The following is a 21,742-nucleotide window of genomic DNA, read 5'->3' as shown; positions in this document are numbered from 1 at the left end:
GTCACTCTCAGTCCATCTTGGAAACAGGCACGGGGCTGGACAGTTGGCTGGCACTGCTGAGGCAGTGACAACCCTCCTACCTCTCACCTCCTCCTGTTGAGCTGGCGGCCAAGTCAGGCCCAGTGACTCCAGACACAGGGGTGGAGCCTGGCTTGGGCACTGCGGGGAGGGCTTGACAAAAGTGACCACTTAGAGCCCTGAGCCTCAGCTCCAGGCCGCCTGGCTGGAAGTTGGCTGTCCTGCTTCCTGTGACCTTGGGGGCTTGAACAGGACTGGGCCCAGGGCACAGAGACTCCCTTGCCAGGCCTTTTCCCTTAGTTGCTCCTCCCTTGTCACTTCTACTCCGCCCTCTACTGCCCTAAACTGCTTCCTGGGCCGGGACTTTGTTTTTTTCCTGCCCTAGTTGGGGGCGTGGGGAGGGTGTCGCAGCCCCAGTCGCCTTGGGAGACATGGAGCCCAGGAGGGTGGCTCCTGGGGCGCACGACTGGGGGCCTCGGGTGGACGCGGGGTCCGGGACGGCCGCGGAGCTCGTGTACCACCTAGCGGGGGCCCTGGGCACTGAGCTGAAGGAGCTGGCGCGCCGCTTCGGGCCGGAGGCTGCGGCCGGGCTCGTGCCGCTCGTGGTGAGGGCGCTGGAGCTTCTGGAAAAGGCGGCCGTCGGGCCCGCCCCAGACTCGGTGAGTCACGGCCAGCTCCCCTCGCCACCCGAGGGGTCGGCGGGGCCTGACCCTGAGAGCCTGGCCTCCCCCAGCTGCAGGTATCGGCGCAGCAGGCCGAACTGGAGCTGCGGCGGCTGCGGGAGGAGAACGAGCGCCTCCGTATAGAGTTGCGCTCTGGGCCACAGGGTGAGTACGGACGCGCCGGGATCGGGGCACGGCGGGGCGGCTCCGCTGAGGGCCACACCTAAGAACGCCCCTTCCTCAGAAGAGCGCGCTCTGCTGCGGCAGCTCAAGGAGGTGACCGACCGCCAGAGAGACGAACTCCGAGCTCACAACCGTGACTTGCTGCAGCGCAGCCAGGAGACCGAGGCGGTGAGGGCGGGGCGGGGCCGACTACGGGAGGCGGGGCTCTCCCGGCCCCCGTCGCCCCGCCCACCAGCCACCGCCTTTGCTCCGCCCACAGTTGCAGGAGCAGCTGCAGCGCCTCCTGCTGGTGAATGCGGAGTTGCGGCACAAGCTGGCCGCCGTGGAAACCCAGCTGCGCGCCGCGCGGGACCGCGAGAGCGAGCGAGAGCTGCAGCGCGAAGCGGCCGTGGGGCCGCCTCCAGAGCGGGCGCGGGGCCAGGCCGGAGGTCCCGTGGGTGAGCAGGGTCAAGAGCCCGAGCGGGGGGCCCCCGACGCCGGAACCCAGGGGACCCCTGAGAACCCGGTGAGTGCCATAGGTGGTCAGGGACTCGTGGGCGCTCGGGAAAGGTTTGCTGTGCTGCGTAGCCGGGCCACCGGGAAATTGGAAGGCGGTACGAGCCAGAGCACTGGTCTGGCATCCCTTGGAGTGCCCTGGCCTCTCAAGTCTCCCAGCGGGTCGCGGGGGGCACATCAGCTCCAGCCGCGGCGCCCCCACACCTGTCTTTCCGCAGACGGACGCCCCGCCGCAGCCAGGGCGCCCCCCCAAGGTGGGGCAGTGCAGCTTCAGTCGAGCGGAGGTTGAGCAGATCCTTCAGGAGCGGAATGAGCTCAAAGCCAACGTGTTTCTGCTGAAGGAGGAGTTGGCCTACTTCCAGCGGTAAGGGCGCTGGACGGGGCTGGAGGCTGGGACACCACTCACACCCGCTCCTGATCTGCCTTTTTTTGTTTTTTGGCCACACCCTCAGGATGTGTAAGTACCCGGGCCAGGGATCAACCCGCGCCACAGCAGCGACCCAGGCCACTGCAGTGACAACGGCCGGATCCTTAACCCACTGCCACAGGGAGCTCCCACTTGCCTCATTCTTTGGGTCATTGCTGTATCCACGGGGTCGTGTGCAGGGCACTGTGCGGGCCCTGGAGGACAGAAATCACACAGCTCCTGCCCTCCGGGAACTTCATGCACGGACGGGAGGGCCAGTGCAGAGGGTCAGAGCAGCTACAGCAGCGTGAAGGAACTGCTCCTAGGAAGGGTGACACCTAGGCTAAGGTCTGCGGGGTTAGCAAGGCAGAGTGTCCCCAGAAGGGAGAACAGCGGGCACGGGTGCTTGGGACGGAACCTACTTTCGGCATCCCCACCACTTTTTCTCTGCCCCTCCCCCTGAGTAGGGAGCTGCTCACAGACCACCGGATCCCAGGGCTTCTGCTTGAAGCCATGAAGGTGGCTGTCAAGAAGCAACGGAAGAAGATCAAGGCCAAGATGTTAGGGACCCCAGAGGAAGCAGAGAGCAGGTAAGTCTCTGCCTCCATTCCCACCGAGCCTGGCCACCTTCTGAGGCTGCTGTCTCAGACTGTACCTGTCACCCCAATCCTGTCACTGCTGGAGCCTGTCACCTAGCCTAGTCCCTTCTGGAACCTGCTAACCTGGTCTGGTTACCCATGAGCCTACCATCTGAGCCCACCACCCTTCTCTCTGGATCTCACTGCTCCCACCTGCCTGCTCCTCGCACCTCCTGCTGAAGAAACCTGCTAACAGCTTCGCCACAGTTTTTGGTTTCTTGTCTTGGCTGCACGTTTTTTCTCAGAGGGATGAGGCTGTAGCTGCCAACTTGCCAGAAGCCTGCTGTGTGTCAGGCTCGAAAAGGAAAGCCTTCGGAGCTCCTGTGTGGCTCAGCAGGTTAAGGAACCAGTATTGTCACTGCAGGGGCTCAGGTCGCTGCTGTGGTGCGGGTTCAGTCCCTAGCCTGGAAATTTCCACGTGTCATGGGTGTGGCCAAAAAAAAAAAAAAAAAAAGAGGAGTTCCCGTTGTGGCGCAGTGGTTAACGAATCCGACTAGGAACCATGAGGTTGCAGGTTCGGTCCCTGCCCTTGCTCAGTGGGTTAACGATCCGGCGTTGCCGTGAGCTGTGGTGTAGGTTGCAGACGGGGCTCGGATCCTGCGTTGCTGTGGCTCTGGCGTAGGCCGGTGGCTGCAGCTCCGATTCGACCCCTAGCCTGGGAACCTCCATATGCCGCGGGAGTGGCCCAAGAAATGGCAAAAAAAAAAGACAAAAAAAAAAAGAAAGCCTCAGGATGTCCTCCACCTCCCCAGCTTCTTCTCTCCAGCCTTGGGGGCCCTGAAGTCACTCTGTCCCTCCCCTGCCTGCTCCTGGGGGCTGCACAGGAGGCTGAACAGAGTGGACTCCGACTCCTGTGGTCCCTCAGGGCCCTGATTAATGACCTTCCCATCTCCTCTCTCCTCGGCGTCAGTGACGATGAGGATGGCTCCTGGCTCCTGCTCTCCAGCGACAAGGGAGACCACCCACCACCTCCACCCCCTGAGTCCAGAATACGGAGTTTGTATGTTGGGGGAAGAGGACGGGCGGGGGGCGGGGGGGCACCACCTTTTCTGCTCCGCTGGTGCTCACCCCGCTTGGCCTGGACTCTGAGCATGCCTGTCCCCTCCTGCTCCCCCGGTGGCCCCTTGACCTCCCCCCGCCTCATGCTCCCTTTTCTTCCACTTGAGTCCCCTTTTTCTAGCACCCCCTGCCTTCAGCCCCATCCTTGACCTCTCGGCTCTCCCCCTAGCTTTGGCCTGTGGTATCGGGGTGAAGCAGAAGCCCCTGAAGCTGACGCCAGCAGTGCAGCTCCCAGAGAGCTGCGAGCAGGAGAGGAGGCCACAGCACCACCCCATTTGGACCCTGTAGGCAGCCTGACAGCCCCCAGCTCCTGACCGGCCCTGCTCTGCTCTTGATGAGTATCTTCCACTGGGGCATCAGTTGCCCAAGAGACCTGACTTTGGAGTCTGTCTGTGGGTGAATGTGTGCCCTCGCATGAGGCCAGGGTGCCCTCCTTCCCCCCCAAGCTCGCTGCTGTCTTTTCTCTATCTCTTTTTTTGGGGGGGTGGGGGTTGCACCCATGACACATGGAAGTTCCCGGGCCAGGGATCAAAGCTGCGCCACCGCAGAGACTGGAGCCACTGCAGTGACTATGCCCAATCCTTAACCCTCTGAGTCACAAGGGAACTCCCCAAAGCTCTTTTCTAATCCCGGCCTGAGCCAGGGCGTGCCGGGGAGTTCAGCCTACCTTCCTTCTTATATCTCTGGGCCCAGCCTCGGGGCCACATGAAAGTGCTTCTTCTCCGAGAGTTTCCCCCTCCATGAAATGGAGAGCTGACTTCCTCCCTCCCGGGGGTTGGTACGGATGGCCTAAGCTAATTATAATAAAGCAACTGCCCTTGATACCCAGAAACTGCTCCACGTCTGTCTGTCCGTGGCCTGCCCCTGCTCAGCTCTTCCCGGAAGTTCCCCTCGGTTGTCACCGAGTGGGGAAGCTTCTCCCGGCTCGGGCTTCCCTTGGGGAATGTGACCAGGAACATCCATGGCGCACCCCCTTGCCTGTCACCAATACTGAGACTTACAGCCCCGTCTTCCTGCCCCCTCCAGACTGAAAGCAGCCCCCGAAGCCCCGACTCAGCCCTCGCCGTTGGCCTTCCTTTCAGTGCTGGGCGTCTGGTCCTCTCTGTGCCTGCCCAGCCTCTCAGGGAGGTGCCTCATGGCAGCCCGCCCCTCCGGCCTGGTTTCCTCAGGAAAAGCCTTGGGAGGAAGCAGGGAGGGGGTTGGGAGCTGTGGGGGCCAGACTGGGCTGAACCCTCCAGCTGCACCGGCTGCCATGGGGCCGAGGCTGTTGTTCCCTCTGCTGCTGCTCTGGACCTGGGGGACCCGGGGGTCTGAGCTGGACCCCAATGGGCTGCACGTCTGCGTGGCCAGCAGGTGGGTCTTGTGGCGGTCGGATGTGGGGGGGCGGGGAGGGCTGAACTGGTGTTGAAGCTTTGGGGGGGAGGAGGACGTGAGGAAAGACATCATGGGGCTAAACCACAAGGGGTTCAGGGACAGCCTGGAGGGGGGCAGATAGTCAGGGCAGATGGCAGAAAGTCCAGGGACAGGGATTGGGGACACTGGGGCTGTGACTCTTGGCCAGGCTTGCCTGATGGGGCTGAGGCAACACCTCCCATATCTCAGCCAGAGGCAGTGACCCACCCTGGAGCCAGGCTGTTCCCCCCCTCCCCCCCGCTGCTGACCCCTCTCTGCCCCACAGCCCCTCTGCTGAGCTCCAGTGCTGCCCAGGCTGGAGGCAGAAAGATCAAGAATGCACCATCCGTGAGTAGCCAGGAATGGACCCACCCCCACCCCTACTCCCACCCCCACCCAAGGAGAAGGGAGGAAATAGCAAGTGACCCTCCTTCCTGTCCTCCTGGGGTCTATTTGCCCTCCTGAGCCCTAGACCTAGGGACTGGCCTGTGACAACTCCCCCCACCGCCGCCTGCGGCCCACCGCCCCCCGCCAGCCAAGGAGTCAGCTCTTGAGGGGGGCAGGGCACCGAGAGCCAGTGAGAAGGGCAGAGTGTCCCCTGGTCTCTCGCAGCCCTGTCCTTCCAACTTGGGTGGGGTGTTTTTCAGCCATCTGCGAGGGGCTGGATGCCTGCGGGCAAGACGAGGTATGTGTGAAACCAGGCCTCTGTCGATGCAAACCTGGATTCTTCGGGGCCCAGTGCAACTCCCGTGAGTCCTGAGTCTCTCCTGAAGGATGAAGTTGCTGGGCAGGACTGGGGGAGAGGGGAGGTGAAGCAGGTGGGAATGTGATCCTAGAACAGCAGGGCCAGAATCCCTCCAAGCTTCCCCGAGGAAACTGAGGTCCAGAGACAGGAAGTGACGCCGTCTTGGAAGAGGCCTTGAGTCATTTGATTTTTACCCATATCCACAAAGCTCTCCCACAGCTTCAGTTTTTCATCTTCCCTTTCAACTTCTCAGAAAAGATGCTGGGGATTCCCATTAACTGCAAAATGGATGTATTCTCCCTGGCATACACTACATGCCTGTGTGGAGGGTGGCTGGACCGTGTGCCCTCTCTGGCAGAAAGAGGGGCTTGGGAAAGCGGCCGGCAGGCAGGATAGCCAGCAGGCAGCCTAGGAGTCAGGGTTGAGAGGAGAAACGGGGGGGGGGGGGGGGGGGGGGTTGTGGCTCCTGCCACCCTAATGGGCCGTATCCGGGTAGATACAGTGGGGGCCCCATGAGAGGGAGGAGGGGCAGGATGAAGGCCCACCACTTCTATGTGACTCTGGGCCAAAGGCCCTTTCCCACTCGTGATCCTTAAGTGTGTTCTGGAATGTGGAAGTGGGAGGCTGGGCCACTGCTAGGAATTTTTGTAGTTAGAGTCTGGGGCAGGAAGTGAGCTGTGCCCCAGGAGGATAGGCTGTCCCCGGCTCTTGGAGGGCGGGCCCAGCGCCCCCTCTTCCTCGTGGAAGGGGGCGCAGAGCGGGGATCCGTCCCTGGCCCTGAGCCCACTAACCCCTCTTCCGCCCCCCCGCCCCCCCGCAGGCTGCCCTGGCCAGTACTGGGGCCCCGACTGCCGGGAGACCTGCACCTGCCACCCGCACGGCCAGTGCGAGCCAGCCACGGGCGTGTGCCGCTGCCAACCCGACCGCTGGGGCAGCCGCTGCGAGTTCCCGTGCGCCTGCGGCCCGCACGGGCGTTGCGACCCCGAGACAGGCGCGTGTCACTGCGAACCCGGCTGGTGGTCGTCCACGTGCCGCCGCCCGTGCCAGTGCAACCCGGCGGCCGCGCGCTGCGATCCGGCCACCGGTTCCTGCCTATGCGAGCCCGGCTGGTGGGGCCGCCGCTGCAGCTTCCGCTGCCCCTGCCACGGCTCGCCGTGCGCACAGGAGTCGGGCCGCTGCGCCTGCCGGCCGGGCTGGTGGGGCCCTGAGTGCCGGCAACCGTGCGAGTGCGTGCGCGGCCGCTGCAGCGCCGCCTCCGGCCAGTGCATCTGCCCGCCCGGCTTCCGCGGAGCGCGCTGCGAGCTGCCCTGCGCCCCTGGCCGCTACGGGCCGCAGTGCCGCGACAGGTGAGCCGGGCGCCTGGTGAGGGGGGATGCGGGAGAGAAGGGAGGCAGGAGGGCACGCGAAGGAGGGAGGGAGAGAGAATGAGAGCGAGAGGGGATGGGCCAGGAGAACAGGGAGACGGGTGAGCAGAAACAGGCAAGGATCCGGTGAAAGGGGACAGAGAGACCCTCGACGCCCCTGCGTCCCGCCTCGCCCACTACTTTCATCCAATAACTATTAAACAGAAACTACTACTACGAGCACAAAAACTACTATGCTAGCAAGCCATACTTAGAAACAGATAAAGAATGAATCTTGTGGCAAAGGATTGGGTGGCTTTCAAACTTTGACCAGTTCAACTCAGTAAAAAATCTTTTACATCCGGTCATATACATATGTGATGGGATATGTGTGTGTGTTACATGAATAAAGGCTTAACCAGACAACACACACATATATCTTGAAACGTTTTCTATTCTCTCTCTTCCAATGCTGGTCGGGATCTGCTAAATCGATTTTATGAACTCCATTCCTTCCCCTACTAATGAGTTCCATCCAAGCATATGATCCCAGACCATTAAGTCTCTAGAGGGAGAAATGACAATAGCTGTTAAGGACCAATGAGAAATTAAAATGACATAAACCTGATTGGTCAAGTTGCTAAAAGAGTAGATCCTGGAAGTTTCCATTGTGGCTCAGCGGTTAGTGAACCCGACTAGCATCCATGAGGACAAGGGTTCCGTCCCTGGCCTCGCTCAGTGGGTTAAGGAGCCGGTGTTGCCGTGAGCTGTGGTGTAAGTCACAGACTTGGCTCAGATCCTGCATTGCTGTGCCTGTGGTGTAGGCTGGCAGCTATAGCTCTGATTTGACTCCTAGTCTGGGAACCTCCATATGCCATGACTGCGGCCCTAAAAGACAAAAAGACAAAAAAAAAAAAAAAAAAAAAAAAAGAATAGATCCTGGGAGTTCCTGTTGTGGCACAGAGGAAATGAATCTGACCAGGAACCATGAGGGGGCAGGTTCGATCCCTGGCCTTGCTCAGTAGGTTAAGGATCTGGCATTGTTGTGGCTGTGGTGTAGGCCAGCAGCTGTAGCTCTGATTTGACCCCTAGCCTGGGAACCTCCATATGCTGTGGATTCGGCCCTAAAAAGCAAAAAAAAAAACCAAAAAACAAAAGACTATACAATGCTGTATGTCAATTATAACTCAATAAAATGAAAAAAATTATAGTGGTGAAAGCAGATATTTTATGCATTTTACATAAATTGAATAGAGGATAAACTACTGAGGCCTGTTCATGCTTGAGCTCCGAGATGGCCTGGGTAGAAGGGCGGAAGGGGTAAAGGGGAGGAGGGCAACACTGGGCGGAAGGGAGGCAGGGGTTGGGGCGGTAACTTGGCTGCCCCGGCTGGGCTGGGAGCTCCTGGAGACCCTGAGTCCCAGGGGAGGGTGGGTCTCAGAATGCAGGGTCAGGAGAGGGCTGGGATCCTACTAGAGCCGGCAGAGATAGTGTGTCCAGCCGATTTGATGTACGACATGGGGAAACTGAGGCTCAAACCTGCCTGAGTGACCCAGCTGGGACCGGGTTGCCCTCCCGTGGCCCTGGAGGCCCGGGGGGGTCGCCTCATTCCTCGGCCTCCCTGTGCACCTCCTGAATTCCTCTCTTCCCAGCTGTGGCCACTGCAAGCAGAATGAGCCGTGCTCTGCAGACACAGGCAGGTGTGAGTCCTGCGAGCCCGGCTGGAATGGGACTCAGTGCCACCAGCCCTGCCCTCCTGGTACCTTTGGTGAGAGCTGCAGGCAGCAGTGCCCCCACTGTCGGCTTGGGGAGGCCTGTCAGCCAGACACCGGGCACTGTCAGAGCTGTGACCCTGGCCGGCTGGGGCTCAGGTGAGGGGGCTGGCCTGCTTGGGGTGGGGTACACCTTCCTCCCGGATCCTCACCCCAGCTGCCCCCTCCTTCAGCACACACATTCACACGGCCCTGTGTGAGGGGCCGAGGTGGGGAGGTGGGTGCTGATGGGGCCCTGGGCAGAGTTCTCCTCCAGCTCCCCCGACTCAGACCTCCTGCCCTCCTCTCCCTCCAGGGATCTGTAGTCTGTCACCTGTTGGGTTTGGCCTCAGGATCAAGGCCCTGTTTGTTAGCACCTGAGCTTCACTGCTCAGGTGTAGACAACTGGGTCTCTGAATCAGGAGGTGTGGGGAAAGATTGGCAGGGCGACCCGTGGGAGCCAGGTCTGCCCTGCCACCCATTTCGAGTCTTGCCTCACCTCAGGTGCGAAGACCCCTGCCCAACTGGCACCTTTGGGGAGGACTGTGGCTCTACCTGCCCCACCTGTGTCCAGGGGGCCTGTGATGCTGTGACTGGGGAGTGTGTCTGCAACACCGGCTACTGGGGGCCCAGGTGAGGACTGGGGCCCTGGGTCAGGTTTCTATGGAGCCTGCTTCCTAAACCTCCCTGCCTGGGCTTCCCCACCTCCCAGATACCACCAGCACCCTCATAACTGAGAAGTTACTCCTCCTGTTGTGGGGTTTGCTTCTTCTGATGCTTAATCTAAAAGGCCTGGCTTCTCTGGAGTTCCCACTGTGGCTTCTTGAGAGCGCTGGGACACAGATTGGATCCCCGGCCTGGCACCGGGGGTTAAGGATCCAGCATTGCCGCAGCAGCAGTGGCTGGGATCTGATCATCCCTGACCTGGGAACTCCACATGCCAGGGGGCAGCCAAAAAAGAAAACAAACAAACAAACAAACAAACGAAAGGCCTGGCTCCCCATCCAGAAGTTATTTAGGGGAAGGGCTCCAAACCCCAAGGTTGTTTCCTGAGGGCAACAATGTCGCTGACCTCGACATAATCCATGTCACTGTCTCCAGTGTCAGATTTTCGCACCTGGAGGGCAGGGGGTTGTATTAACTGGAAGAGACTTCACTTTATAGAGGAAAGGACCGAGGCCCAGAGAGTTAGGGGCAGGCCTGGGCCTGGCTCAGACCTCCAGACCCTGAGGAAGTTTCTCTGGATTCCACTGGCATCTTGCTTATTTCACATTGGTGCTGCATGGGCCGGGGATGAGGCTCTTGAGGTAGACCCAGGTGGTCTCCCTGGAAGATGGGCTTAGGGGCCAAGGGGTTCTAGCAAACACTGCCAGGGGTGCTCGAATGTGGCTCAGAGGTCAGAGGGGTCTGCATGGGCCTCATCCAGGGACGTCTGCGCTTCCCAGACAGCTCAGATGCCCAGACATCTCTCTTCCCCTGCGCCCCATCCAGCTCCATGCCCTCTCACCCAGCCTTCTGCCTGTCTCTTTCTCACCCCAAAGCTGCAACATTTCGTGCCCATCTGGCTTCCATGGAAACAACTGCTCTCTTCCCTGTGAATGTCCAGAGGGAACCTGCCACCCTGTCTCTGGGGCCTGCCAGCTGGGTAAGGTGGAGAGGAGGGTAGAGCCTGCAGTAACCAGGGAAAGATGGGCCCTGTACATGGGCTCCAGGGCCTCATCACTTGCCAGGGAGGCCGTGCCCACTGCAGAGATGTTCTCCTTACCTGAAATCTGTGTGGGTGCTTCGGGAGCCCCTGAAGATGTGGCAGAACCCCTGTCCCCGAGAAACCAGGCTGGCACCCAGAGAATGGGCCAGCAGGGCTGGACCCTAGGATGTGCATCGAGCCTGAGAATTGGGGGCAAGAGTTTGAGGAACAGGCCACGGATCATCAGGAGGAGGCAGACCAGCAGGGAGGCTGCCTGGAGGAGGGGGCCTCCAGGCTGAGCAGTCTGCCTCTCTCACAGGTGGAAGGTTCTGCGGAGTAGGCAGTTCAGAGCTAGAGATGAGACCTAATGGTGGGAGGTTGGAAGGCTTGGCTCTTTGACCACCCCTGTTCTCTCCAGGATCTCGCGGCCAGGATGCCGCCCTCATCGCGGGCATCCTTGTGCCTCTGCTGCTGCTCCTCCTGGCCGTCGCCTGCTGTGCCTGCTGCTGCTGGGCTGCCCGGTTGGACCCCAAGGACAGGTGAACACTGGCCTGTCTCCTTCTGACGCCCATAGCTCAGGCACCCATGGAAGCAAAGTGGCATCTGGTTCCTTTCAGGGATGGAGAAGGGCTGGCCTTGTCACACACGTTGGTCAGAGGTGATGAGGCGGTTGCTAGTGGCCATGGTCTGGAGACCTCAGGTCAGCTGCCTGCCTTCCTCAGAAGCCTTCAATGGGAGAGATTCAGAGTCACGCAGGAGCAGGGGACCCTGGGCACCGGGCTGACAGAAGGCAGAAGCAGCAGGACAGCTCTGGGCAGGGAGGGGAAGAGACCAGGCCTCGAACCCCCAGAAGGGAGAGCACCAGAAATCCTGAGCAGGGGTTAGCAGAGAATGTGGCTTTCTGAGAAAAGAGGAGGCGGGGAGGGATTGGGGCCTGCAGGAAAGGGACTCGCACAGTTTTGTTCCTTTACACAATCTCTTCACGCCTCTTCTTTTTAATTTAATTCAATTTTTTTTTTTTTTTTTTTTTTTTTTTTAGGGCTGCATCCATGGTATATGGAAGTTCCCAGGCCAGGGCTCCATTCGGAGCTGCAGCTGCCAGCCTACACCACAGCCACAGCAACACAGAATCTAAGCCACGCCTGCGACCTACACCACAGCCACAGCAATGCCTGATCTGAGCCATGCCTGCAAGCCACAGCTCATGGCAACACCAGATCCTTAACCCACTGAGCGAGGCCAGGGATCCCAGATCCTCATGGATCCTAGTCAGGTTCCTACGCTGCTGAGCCACAACAGGAGCTCCTCGTCACACTTCTTGGTTCCTTGGAGACTCACAGCAGCATAGAGGTTTGGAACAGGACGTGTAGGGGCAGGAGGGTTTGGTTCTCAATGCCCAGGAGGACACAGGTGACCCAGCCAGCTGCTGGTGCACACGGAGCTCATGCCCCCTTTTCCGGACTCTGTCCGGTGCTCTCTTACTGGTTCACGCACTAGCCCTTGAGCATGGCCCCCTCTGGCTGTGGGTGTCCTCAGATGGGCAGACCCAGCAGCCCCTCCCCTGGGGCATAGAACCTCCTCACAGGAGGCCCAGGCGCTGTGCAAAGGCTGTCCGAGGAATGGTTGTGAGCAAAGCAGTCACTCTTGGCTTGAGGTTGGGGACAAGGGTCAGCTTCCTAGAGGTAGTGCCACTTCCAAAAAGGTGAGCAGAGGCTCAGCCAGGGTGCTAATCACTCCTCGACGCATTTTTGGGCAGCCCCACCAAGGGCTTGGTCCTGTGCTGGGTCCTGAAAAGAAACTCTGATAGATAGGAGTCGTCGTCCCCATTTTACAGGTGAGGAAACTGAGGCGCAGAGAGATGAAGGCAGAGCCAGTGTGCTGCCTCATGACTCTGGAGCCACGCTGCCCGCTGCGACAGCCCTCAATCTCAGGGTCAGCGGTTTGGCTTTTGCTCTGTAGTCACAGAGAGCTCCTGAGGTAGTCACTCTGTCACACTAATCCCAGGACCAGGATGGTCCTGGCCCTTTTCTCCCCCGACCCTGGACCACACCCTGTCCCAGCCAGGGGTCTCCTGCACTGACCCCTCTCTCATGCCCTCAGGCCAGCGGGAGACGGAACTGCTATGTCCAGGATGAAGCTGCAGGTCTGGGGGGCACTGACTTCCAGCCTGGGCTCTGCCCTGCCCTGCGCGTCCCTCAGCAGCCACAAGCTTCCCTGGGTGACAGGTAAGCGGGAGCTGGGGTTCGGGACCAGGCTTCCCCTCGGGCTCGGCGCGTGACCTGGAGCCCACCCCCCACCCCCCACCCCGCAGTCTCGCACCACGATCCGGAGATCCCGTTCAACCACAGCTTCATAGAGCCGCCTTCTGCGGGCTGGGTCTCCGACGACTCCTTCTCTTCGGATCCCGAGTCTGGTGAGGAGGAGGGTCCTGCCTACTGCGTGCCACCCCAAGAAGGTAACTCCCACATAGCCCACTTGGCCCCTGAGCAGCCCTGAACCTCTTCTTCTTTTTTTTTTTTTTTTTTTTCCTGCCTTTTCTGGGGCTGCTTCCTGCGGCATATGGAGGTTCCCAGGCTAGAGGTCGAATCGGAGCTGTAGGTGCTGGCCTTCGCCAGAGCCACAGTAATGCAGGATTGGATCTGCGTCTGTGACCTACACCACAGCTCACGGCAACACCGGATCTTTAACCCACGGAGCAAGGCCAGGGATCGAACCCACAACCTCATGGTTCCTAGTCGGATTCGTTAACCACTGCACCACGACGGAAACTCCCTCAACCTCTTCTTAATTCCTTCCGCGAATGTGTTGGGCACCCATTCTGTGCCAGTCACTGTTCCTGGCTGTAGGACGAAGTAACGAACAAGCTAGATTCCTGTCCCCGGCAAGCTGAGAGGCTGGTGGGCACGAACGGACAGAGGGACCCATGCTTTGGGGGGGACATATGAGTAGGGGCTCATAATCCAGGGACGCCAGGGGTGATTGGGGTCAGGGAAGATGTCAGCGATGCTGGTGTCCAGCCTCGTGGAATCAGGAGGCGTGAGCCCACTGACAGGCAGAGGGGGGCATGACGTTTCAGGAAGAAGGAACAGTGGCAACAGGGACACGGCTGAAAGTGTTAGCAGGTTAAAGTGTGGCGTTCGTGTGAAGCAGGGCTGAGAAAAGAGGGCAGAAGCAGTGTCGTCTGCCTGGGCAGGCCCTTCCCCTGCCTCTCTGATCCTCGCCCTCTCCCTTGTCCTGAGTCGGGGCCTCCCAGAAGATGCCAAGCTGGGTAAACAGGATGGATTGGGGGGGCCGGCCCAGCATTGGCCAACCTCTTCTGTCTCCTCTGCCAGGGATGGTCCCTGTGGCCCAAGCGGAGTCACCCGAGGCCGGCCTGGCCGGAGGTGCCTTCCCTCCCCCCGAGGATGCCTCCACGCCCTTCGCCATCCCGCGCACGTCCAGCCTAGCTCGGGCCAAGCGGCCCTCGGTCTCCTTTGCTGAAGGGACCAAGTTTGCACCGCAGAGTCGCCGAAGCTCCGGGGAGCTCTCCAGCCCGCTCCGAAAGCCTAAGAGGCTCTCCCGGGGGGGCCAACTAGGTCCCGAAAGCCAGGAGCCCGAAGAGGCCACAGGCCCAGAGCAAACGGAAACGGACGGGGCCCCGCCTGGTGCTCTTGGCTCCAGGGATTCAGCCATTGGCCGCCACCGGCTCCCGCTTGGTGGCCGGACGGTGGCTGAGCGTGTGGAAGCCATCGAGGGCAGTGTCCAGCAAAGCGCAGGGTCTGTGACCACAATCTACATGCTGGCAGGGACACCCCGGGGATCTGAGGGTCCTGTCCGGTCTGTCCTCCGCCGTTTTGGTAGCTTCCAGAAAGGCCAGGCAGAGCCCAGGGTCAAGAGCGCCATTCCTAAGCCTCCACGCAGGGCCCTGAGTCGGAATAAGGGCAGCACTGGGCTGGCCTCTGGCTCTGCCAGTCCGAGCTCGGGCTCAGCCCCAAATGAGGAGGTGACCAGGGCCTCGGCATCTGCAGGGACTGGGCCAGAGGAAGTGGCCGGGGGGCTGGGGGATGGCATCGAGAGCTCAGGGAGGGGCCAGGAGCTGGCCCCTGAGAGTGGCCGCCTAGACCAGGGTCCCCAGAAGCCGGCAGACGAGGGAAGCCGGGAGGAGCCCCAGTATGAGAATGTCGCACCCATCTCTGGGCCACCGGAGCCCTGAGGACCCTGCATTTCGGCAGTGGGAAGACTGTGGACGGGGCCGGGCGTCCGACCTGCCCCTGGATCAGATTGTGTTTTGTGCTGGAAAAAGATCCCGGGACCAGGAAAGACATGCCGGAGCCTCTGCCCTGCTCAGGGACATGTCAGAGCTGCAGGCCAGCTGGCTCTGGGCCCTGGCAGTGCTCAGGGAGTGGTCTGGGAGGCCTGGGCAGAGACCCCACAGGATGCTGTCAGGAAGGGGAAAGAGATGGCTGCAGGGACTTTTTCTCTGTTGTCCTGGACTCTGTCCCCAAAGGCTATTCTTTCCTTCATGTGCAAAATAATTTTCTGAAGTGGGAAACAACCTCAATGTTTGATGGTAAAGAGGGGTTAAAGAACCCTTCTTTATGAAAGATTCCTAAACAGCTACAGTAAATCAGGTTGTGGAAGGCTGTTTAACGTGGGAACGTATTCATGCTGTACTGTTAAGGGTAAAAAGGAAGTTTGCCTTCACGAATTTCATCCCTTTGTGCCTCAGAATACATATTTAGAACTCTTCCATTTTGTGTATATTTTGTGATTGCTTTATATACTCTTTTTTTTTTTTAAAAAAAAAAAAAAAAAAAAGATGTGTGTGTGAAGTTCCTGTCGTGGCACAGCCATGGGGACGCAGGTTGGATCCCTGGCCTCGCTCTGTGGGTTAAGGATCTGGTGTTGCTGTGAGTTGTGGTGTAGGTCGCAGATGCAGCTCAGATCCTGCGTGGCTGTGGCTGTGGTATAGGCTGGAGGCTACAGCTCCGATTCAACCCCTAGCCTGGGAACCTCCATATGCCTCAGGTGCAGCCCTTGAACGACAGTAAATAGATTAATTAAAAAGCTGGAATGCGCATAAAAAAGATCTGAGGGAGAAGCATCAAATGGGGTTTTTCTCTAGGAGATGAGATTGTGGCAGGTATTTATCTTCTCAAATTTTTGCATAATTTGCAGATTGTCTACAGTGAACATTCTTTTCACTTTTCTCACTCGGTTGAATTATTTAAATTATAATAAGCAATGTTCTTTGTTAAAAATAAAATGTACTAACATTACAGACATGTCTGAAGTAAAAATGAGAAGTCCCTTCTCCTTGGAGGATTCTGGGGGCTGAGGGAGGAGCCAGACGTAATTTCAGGGACTGCCTGTTGGTCTAGTTCTAAATTCTTTCCTCCCATACCTGTATCACCCAGTCAGGAAATAAAGAGCAAGCCCCTCGGTCCCAGTGGACAGAGCATCTCAGGAACAGTTTAGATTCTTCCTTTCAGATGTTTTTTCTGTGCAAGTGAAAACAAAAGAGCATACCTTTCGGCGGTTTGTTTTTTACTTAGTATTTCTTGGCTATCTTTTGAGTCAGTCAATATAAAGCTACCTCTTTTTATTTAAAAAAAAAAAGCTACATGGGGTTCCATTATATGGAAATAGGTTATGCAAACCATCCCCTGTCTATGGGGATGTGGGTTGTTTTTAATTGTTTTGATACAATAAATGATGCCGTGTACAGCGTGCTCAACACTTCTGGCGCTAGTGCTAGTTTTTCTGGAGAAGAGATTCCTAGAAGTGGAATCGTTGGGTTATTGGGTAAGAACATTAAACACTGGCCTATTTACTCCAAACGGCCCTCCAAAAAAGTTGAATGGCTTAGTGTTCTCATAAATTATCTTGGTATCTATTTCCCCCTCATCTAATCTGATAGGTTAAAATGGTATCGCATTATTTTAGCACAATAAAAATAACGAAAGGAATAACCTGTTAAAGCTTCTTAAAAAGTTAAACTCTTGGTACCGATAAAAAGGTTTTTGTGTCTTTTTAACCCTCAAAAATGGTATTCCTCCAATGTTCATTGCAGCCGTATTTACCATAGCCAGGATACGGACGCCACCTTAGTGTTGATGAACAGAAGGATGATGGATAAAGATGATGGGGTAGATATAGACCATGGAATATTACTCAGCCACAAAAAGCATGAAATACTGCCATTTGCAGGGACATGGATGGACCTCGAGATCATCAGACTGAGCGATGTAAGTGGAACAAAGACAAATATGATGTCTTCTATACATGGAATCTAAAAATAGTACAAATGAACTTATTCACAAACCAGAAACAGATTCCCAGACATGGAAAGCAAACGTACAGTTAGCAAAGGCGAAAGGGAGGGGAAGGCGAAGCTAGGAGGATGAGACTCACAGATACATCCCTGTATATAAAATAGACGAACAATAAGGACCTACTGGACAGCAGTGGGAACGGTATTCCGAATCTTGTACCAACCTATAATGGGAAAAGAATCTGAAAAGAATCTGTATACCATGATTATTCTCAGACTGAGCTCTTTATTTTTTTATTTATTTACTTATTTATTTTGCCTTTTTTAGGGCTGCACCTGTGGCATATGGAGGTTCCCAGGCTAGGGGTTGAATCAGAGCTGCAGCTGCCAACCTACACCACAGCCACAGCCACGCGGGATCTGAGCTGCGTCTGCAACCTATACCACAGCTCACGGCAACACCGGATCCTTAACCCACTGAGCAAGGCCGTGGATTGAACCCACATTCTCATGGATACTAGTCAGGTTCGTAACCGCTGAGGCACAACGGGAACTCCTGAGACTGAACTTCTCTTCATATCTTTAGCAGTTATTTGTATTTTACCTATAGATGATTTGGTTACTCTTTCCCCAATTTTCAGCTGAGTTGTTCATCTTTTTCTCATTGATTTATAAAGACCTTTATATCAAGGATATGAATTCTTTGCCTCATCTGTGGTCTTTTCTTTTTTTCTTTTTTTTTTTTTGGCCCCATCTGTGGCATATGGAAGTTCCTGGGTCAGGAGCCATAGCACCACAGCTGTGGCAACACCAGATCCAACACCACAACTGTGGCAATGCCAGATCTTTAACCCACTGTGCCACAGTGGAAACTCCTGTGATTGGTCTTTTAGTTCTGCTTATAGTTTCTTTTCTTCTTTTTCTCTATAGAATTTAAAAATTAAATTTAGACAAGTCTTAGGAGTTCCCTGTGATGCATCAGGTTAAAGATCCGGTGTTGTCACTGTAGGGGTTCAGGCTGCTGCTATGGCATGGGGTCAGTCCCTAGCCTGAGAACTTCCACATGCCGTGGGCAACCCCCTCCCCTGCCCCCAAAAATCATTTAGACATGTCTTTTTCTTTTTGACTTCAGGGTTTAATTTCATGCTTAATATAAAAATGGAAAAGTCTTCTGCACCTTAAAATCAGTGAAATAATCTACATTTTCTTCCAGTACTTTAGTGGCTTTGTTTATTTATATTTTTCTTTTTCCTTTTTTGCTTTTTAGGGCCACAGGTGTGGCACATGGAGTTTCCCAGGCTAGGGGCGAGGAATCACAGCTACAGCTGCCAGCCTATGCCACAGCCACAGCAACATGGGATCCAAGCCACGTCTGCGACCTACACCACAGCTTCCAGCAATGCTGGGTCCTTAACCCACTGAGCGAGGCCAGAGATCAAACCCACATCCTCATGGATGCCAATCAGGTTTGTTTCTGCTGAGCCACAACAGGAACTCCCTATTTATGATTTTTTAAACCGAACTATAGTTGATGTACTATATTATATAAGTTACAAGTGTACAATACAGTGATTTACAATTTTTAAAGGTTATGCTCCATTTATAGTTATTCTAAAATATTGGCTATATTCCCTGTGTGTGTGTGTATATATATATGTATGTATATATATATCCATGTAGCTTATTTGATACATAATGGTTTATTTCTTTATGATGTACCAGCAGTGCTGGTGTGGCGCCTTTTACATTCCAGACAAAAAGACCAGGGGAGGAAAAAAACAACCCGAAACCTAGAATTTCATGCAAATTAGACCTGGATTCACATCTCTGTTCTGACATACTTGTGTTGTGACTTTGGAAATGTTACTTAAAACCTGTTTTTTCATCAGGAAAATGGGGATGTAGCTGTCTCCCAAGGTTATTATGGAGATTAAATGACACAAAATAGGAGTTCCCGTCATGGCTCAGCAGAAACAAATCTGACTAGCATCCATGAGGACGCAGGTTCAATCCCTGGCCTTGCTCAGTGGGTTAAGGATCCAGCGTTGCTGTGAGCTGTGGTATAGGTTGCAGATGTGGCTCGGATCTGGCTTGCTGTGGCTAAAATCCTTCCTTCTGAAGGATTTTAGCAGCTCCGATTTGACGCCTAGGTTAGGAAACTCCATATGCCATGGGTGCAGCCCTAAAAAGACAAAAGACAAAAAAAGAAAAAAAAAAAAAAGACACAAAGTATGCAAAGCACCCAGTAAATTTTTAGTTCTCAATAGAGGGTCATTTTTTTGGCTAAGCCCACAGCATCTGGAAGTTCCTCGACCCAGTCAAGGATCAAACCCACGCAACAACCTGAGCCTCTGCCGTGACAGTGGTGAGTCCTTAACCCACTGGGCCACAAGGGAACTCCTAGGAGGTCATTATTATTGTATTACATCATTCTCCCAGCTTTGAATCCTTTGTCCTCTTTTCATTCATTCATGTGTTCATTCCGCAAACTCCCTGTGCATCTGCTTTGTGCTTGCTTCTTTATCAAGGGCTGGCTGGATATACAGAGCTGCCTAAGATAAGAGCATGTCCCCAAAGAGTTCACAGTCAGTGGGAAAAGGGAGAGACAAACAGATGAACAGATAATTACAAAACAAAGCAATCAGTGGACAAAGACAATGGAGACTATTGATGGGAGTGGTTAGGGAAGGCTTCCTGGAGGAGGTGCTGTTCCAGAACACACTATGTTTGAGAGCCAGAGGTGAGAGAACACTGCCCGCAGAAAGGACAAGCAATTCCGTGTGATTGGAGCATCTAGGAGCAGGCTGATCGACCAGAGAGGGGGAGGAGCCTGTGTGGGTCAGGTTGGAGAACTTGAACTTTATCCAGCAGGATAAATGGTAAAGAGCTTCTGGGGAGTTCCCATTGTGGCTCAGTGGCAATGAATCACACTAGCATCCATGAGGACACAGGTTCGCTCCCTGGCCTCGCTCAGTGGGTTAAGGATCCAGCATTGCTGTGAGCTGTGGTGTAGGTTGCAGATGTGGCTTGGATCTGGCGTGGCTGTGGTGTAGGCCGGCTGATATAGCTCCATTTGGACCCCTGGCCTGGGAACTTGCATATGCTGCGGTGCAGCCCTGGGGGGGAAAAAAAGTTTCTGAAGGATTTTAGCAGAGGGCTGATTTACCAAGGTTAGCTTTGCATTTCCCATCATTCACTGAGATGGAGTGGGGTGGAGAGATGGATTTGAGTGGCTGAGATTGGAGGCTGGAGGAACAGCAGATGCAGTGCTAGGGACAGACATGGGCAAATTAGAGAACCACTTAGGAGACAGGGATTGTGGGGGGAAGGAGAGGGAGAATAACAGCAGGTACCGGGATGCTGACGGGATGGTTCACGGTATCCAAGTTCAGAGGGTAGTGGTGCCATTATCTGTAAAAGAATGGGAGGAACAGTTTGCCACGGAGGGGGGAAGTGAACTATTTTAGAGAGGTGTTTGAAATGTTATAGAAATGTGTATGGAACAACTGCCTGGAGACAGCCCTCAAGCAGGTGGCTCTAGGATGGAGGGAGGGGAAGACTGAAGTCTGTCAAGTGACAGCTGCAACCCTCTGAGGCGATGCAGCTCTTCAGGGTGTCGTAACAGGATAGTTGACTAACCAGGAACCCCCAAGCCCACAATGCCAGGTGTGCTTTGAGCAAGGTTGCCAGCGGTAGGTTCAGGGCAGCAGGGGGCGCCCTCGGTCTCGGGGATGTGAAGCAGGATGCTGCTGGGGCTGCCACAGCCCTGGTGTGATAAGCCAGGCTCCCGGAGCTTGCCAAGAAGACCCGAATCTGAGAACCCAAATATGAATCTAAGAGCCGAATCGGGGACACCAACGGCCCACGGAGGTCGGGCCAGTGCCTGAAATGGGGGAGAACCTCCAAATGCAGCTGAACCTCCAGAGCCCAGGCTCCCCCTCTCTTGCCCTGGCTGTTCCTCGGGCATGTCCAGGTCTCTGATCAGACCGGGAACCTGGAACCCTCCCGACCCTACGTGCTCTCCCAGAGTCCTGACTTGTGTTGGCAGCTTGGCATTGCCCACCCCGAAACCCTGCAGAAAGGGCCCTAACCTGAAGATGTCAGGGAACAGGGCGTAAGGGGATGGAGGTGGCGCAGGGCAGTGGGAATGGAGTGGGCAACTCGGGCAGGGAGCACCAAGATGACTGTTCTGGTGGGAGCCCCCGAGGGGACCAAGGAGAACGAAAAATGGGGTGGTGGGGGGAGTGGTCAGAGTCTGGATGGGGTACCTGAGGAAATAGTAACTTAGGAGGCAGACAAGCCCCCAACTCCCACTTGGGGATCCCTGAGGGATCGGGCAGATGGCACCCATAAGGGGGGTCGGTGAATTAGGAGAGAGTCACTCCATGCTTGCACAGATGTCCGGGGATGTGGGATGTGCAGACAGAACCTAGATGGGAGTTGCCGGCAGCAAGAAAGCAAAAAATCAGGACACAAAGCCCAAAGCAGCTAGGAAAGCAGCGGTGCATGGGAAGGAGGCAGTGGAGATGGCGAGAGTGGAAGGACCGAAGTGGAGCCAGAGCATCCGCGTGGTGCCCAAGGCAGCGGGGAAACTGGGGACGACGCAGCCGGCCAGAGCAGAGCAGAGCGCGGGAGCCAGGCTGAATGCTGGAGCCCAAAGTAGTGCGCGAGGGGGACCAGCGTGCAACTGGGGAAGTCCGGGGGCGCCGAAACGCGGAGCAGGGGACCCAATCGAGAGACAGAGCTTCGGGGTGAGCCTCTGGAGGGGCGATGAGGCAATGGCGTTGGGGGTTCCCGGACGGGCGGTGACTACTCTCTAAGGCAGCCGAGCAAAAACTCGGGCCGACGCTGCCCCCCGGCACCCCCCCGCCCCCAGCTCTCTTGTTTGTCTCCTAGTCCGGCCGGAACCGGCTTCTGCTCGCGGCGGGGCGGGCGGGTGGGTGCTGATTGGTTAACGCCTGTTTCCAGCCCCACTCAGCCAATCAGCGCGCGGCAGTGTTTTCATCTTAGGGTCAGAATAAAAGGGCTGGAATAAAAGGGGGGCAGAAAAGGCGCCGGCCGGGCCCGATACACACCAGTAGGAGCTGGGTGAGCTGGGTGAGCTGGATTC

General features: G+C 56.3%; 3 protein-coding genes across 9 annotated transcripts in view; all 3 read left to right on the top strand.

Moving 5' to 3' along the window:
• On the top strand, positions 266-15,977 carry SCARF1 (scavenger receptor class F member 1). 3 transcript variants are annotated; one of them, XM_021067571.1, is made up of 18 exons: positions 366-677; positions 752-845; positions 928-1,031; positions 1,123-1,368; positions 1,577-1,722; positions 2,232-2,354; positions 3,313-3,402; positions 3,631-4,814; positions 5,140-5,201; positions 5,501-5,602; positions 6,419-6,944; positions 8,594-8,812; positions 9,197-9,325; positions 10,234-10,337; positions 10,798-10,918; positions 12,480-12,604; positions 12,691-12,834; positions 13,712-15,977. In XM_021067571.1, exons 8-18 carry the CDS (start codon positions 4,597-4,599, stop codon positions 14,569-14,571), a joined length of 2,610 nt encoding a protein of 869 aa, XP_020923230.1. In that variant the 5' UTR covers positions 366-677; positions 752-845; positions 928-1,031; positions 1,123-1,368; positions 1,577-1,722; positions 2,232-2,354; positions 3,313-3,402; positions 3,631-4,596; the 3' UTR covers positions 14,572-15,977. The 3 variants fall into 3 exon arrangements, with proteins under 3 accessions (XP_003358240.3, XP_020923230.1, XP_020923229.1); XM_021067570.1 differs by having other exon boundaries at positions 427-677; positions 925-1,031; XM_003358192.4 differs by having other exon boundaries at positions 266-677; positions 925-1,031; positions 1,123-1,722.
• Positions 280-15,156, top strand: RILP (Rab interacting lysosomal protein). The gene is made up of 17 exons (XM_013990001.2): positions 280-677; positions 752-845; positions 925-1,031; positions 1,123-1,368; positions 1,577-1,722; positions 2,232-2,354; positions 3,313-3,402; positions 3,631-4,814; positions 5,140-5,201; positions 5,501-5,602; positions 6,419-6,944; positions 8,594-8,812; positions 9,197-9,325; positions 10,234-10,337; positions 10,798-10,918; positions 12,480-12,834; positions 13,712-15,156. The coding sequence occupies exons 1-8, from the start codon at positions 450-452 to the stop codon at positions 3,773-3,775; spliced, it is 1,179 nt and encodes a 392-aa protein (XP_013845455.1). The 5' UTR covers positions 280-449; the 3' UTR covers positions 3,776-4,814; positions 5,140-5,201; positions 5,501-5,602; positions 6,419-6,944; positions 8,594-8,812; positions 9,197-9,325; positions 10,234-10,337; positions 10,798-10,918; positions 12,480-12,834; positions 13,712-15,156.
• The window catches only part of SLC43A2 (solute carrier family 43 member 2), a 47,217-nt gene continuing 47,056 nt past the window's right edge, over positions 21,582-21,742 (top strand). The window contains exon 1 of one of the 5 annotated variants that reach the window (XM_013990000.2): positions 21,582-21,720. The gene's annotated coding sequence lies outside the window, so the exon portion shown is untranslated. Of the gene's footprint in view, positions 21,730-21,742 lie in introns of all 5 variants that reach the window. The other 4 variants (XM_013989999.2, XM_021067565.1, XM_021067564.1 and 1 more) reach the window with 4 other exon arrangements.

This window comes from Sus scrofa, chromosome 12, assembly GCF_000003025.6.
Source record: "Sus scrofa isolate TJ Tabasco breed Duroc chromosome 12, Sscrofa11.1, whole genome shotgun sequence".
NCBI lineage: Eukaryota > Metazoa > Chordata > Mammalia > Artiodactyla > Suidae > Sus > Sus scrofa.
The sequence above is the reverse complement of the archived record's forward strand: the minus strand, read 5'-3'. Positions and strand labels throughout refer to the sequence as shown.

What these genes read in the sequence shown, in the direction of transcription:
- SCARF1 (XM_003358192.4), top strand. Translation starts at nt 4,597, where the DNA reads ATGGCAGCCCGCCCCTCCGGCCTGGTTTCCTCAGGAAAAGCCTTGGGA. An exon ending in ACCGGCTACTGGGGGCCCAG is followed by an intron (nt 9,326 to 10,233) that starts GTGAGGACTGGG and finishes CTCACCCCAAAG; the next exon opens with CTGCAACATTTCGTGCCCAT. An exon ending in CGGTTGGACCCCAAGGACAG is followed by an intron (nt 10,919 to 12,479) that starts GTGAACACTGGC and finishes TCATGCCCTCAG; the next exon opens with GCCAGCGGGAGACGGAACTG.
- RILP (XM_013990001.2), top strand. Translation starts at nt 450, where the DNA reads ATGGAGCCCAGGAGGGTGGCTCCTGGGGCGCACGACTGGGGGCCTCGG. An exon ending in GCAGCCAGGAGACCGAGGCG is followed by an intron (nt 1,032 to 1,122) that starts GTGAGGGCGGGG and finishes CTCCGCCCACAG; the next exon opens with TTGCAGGAGCAGCTGCAGCG. An exon ending in CCAGAGGAAGCAGAGAGCAG is followed by an intron (nt 2,355 to 3,312) that starts GTAAGTCTCTGC and finishes CCTCGGCGTCAG; the next exon opens with TGACGATGAGGATGGCTCCT.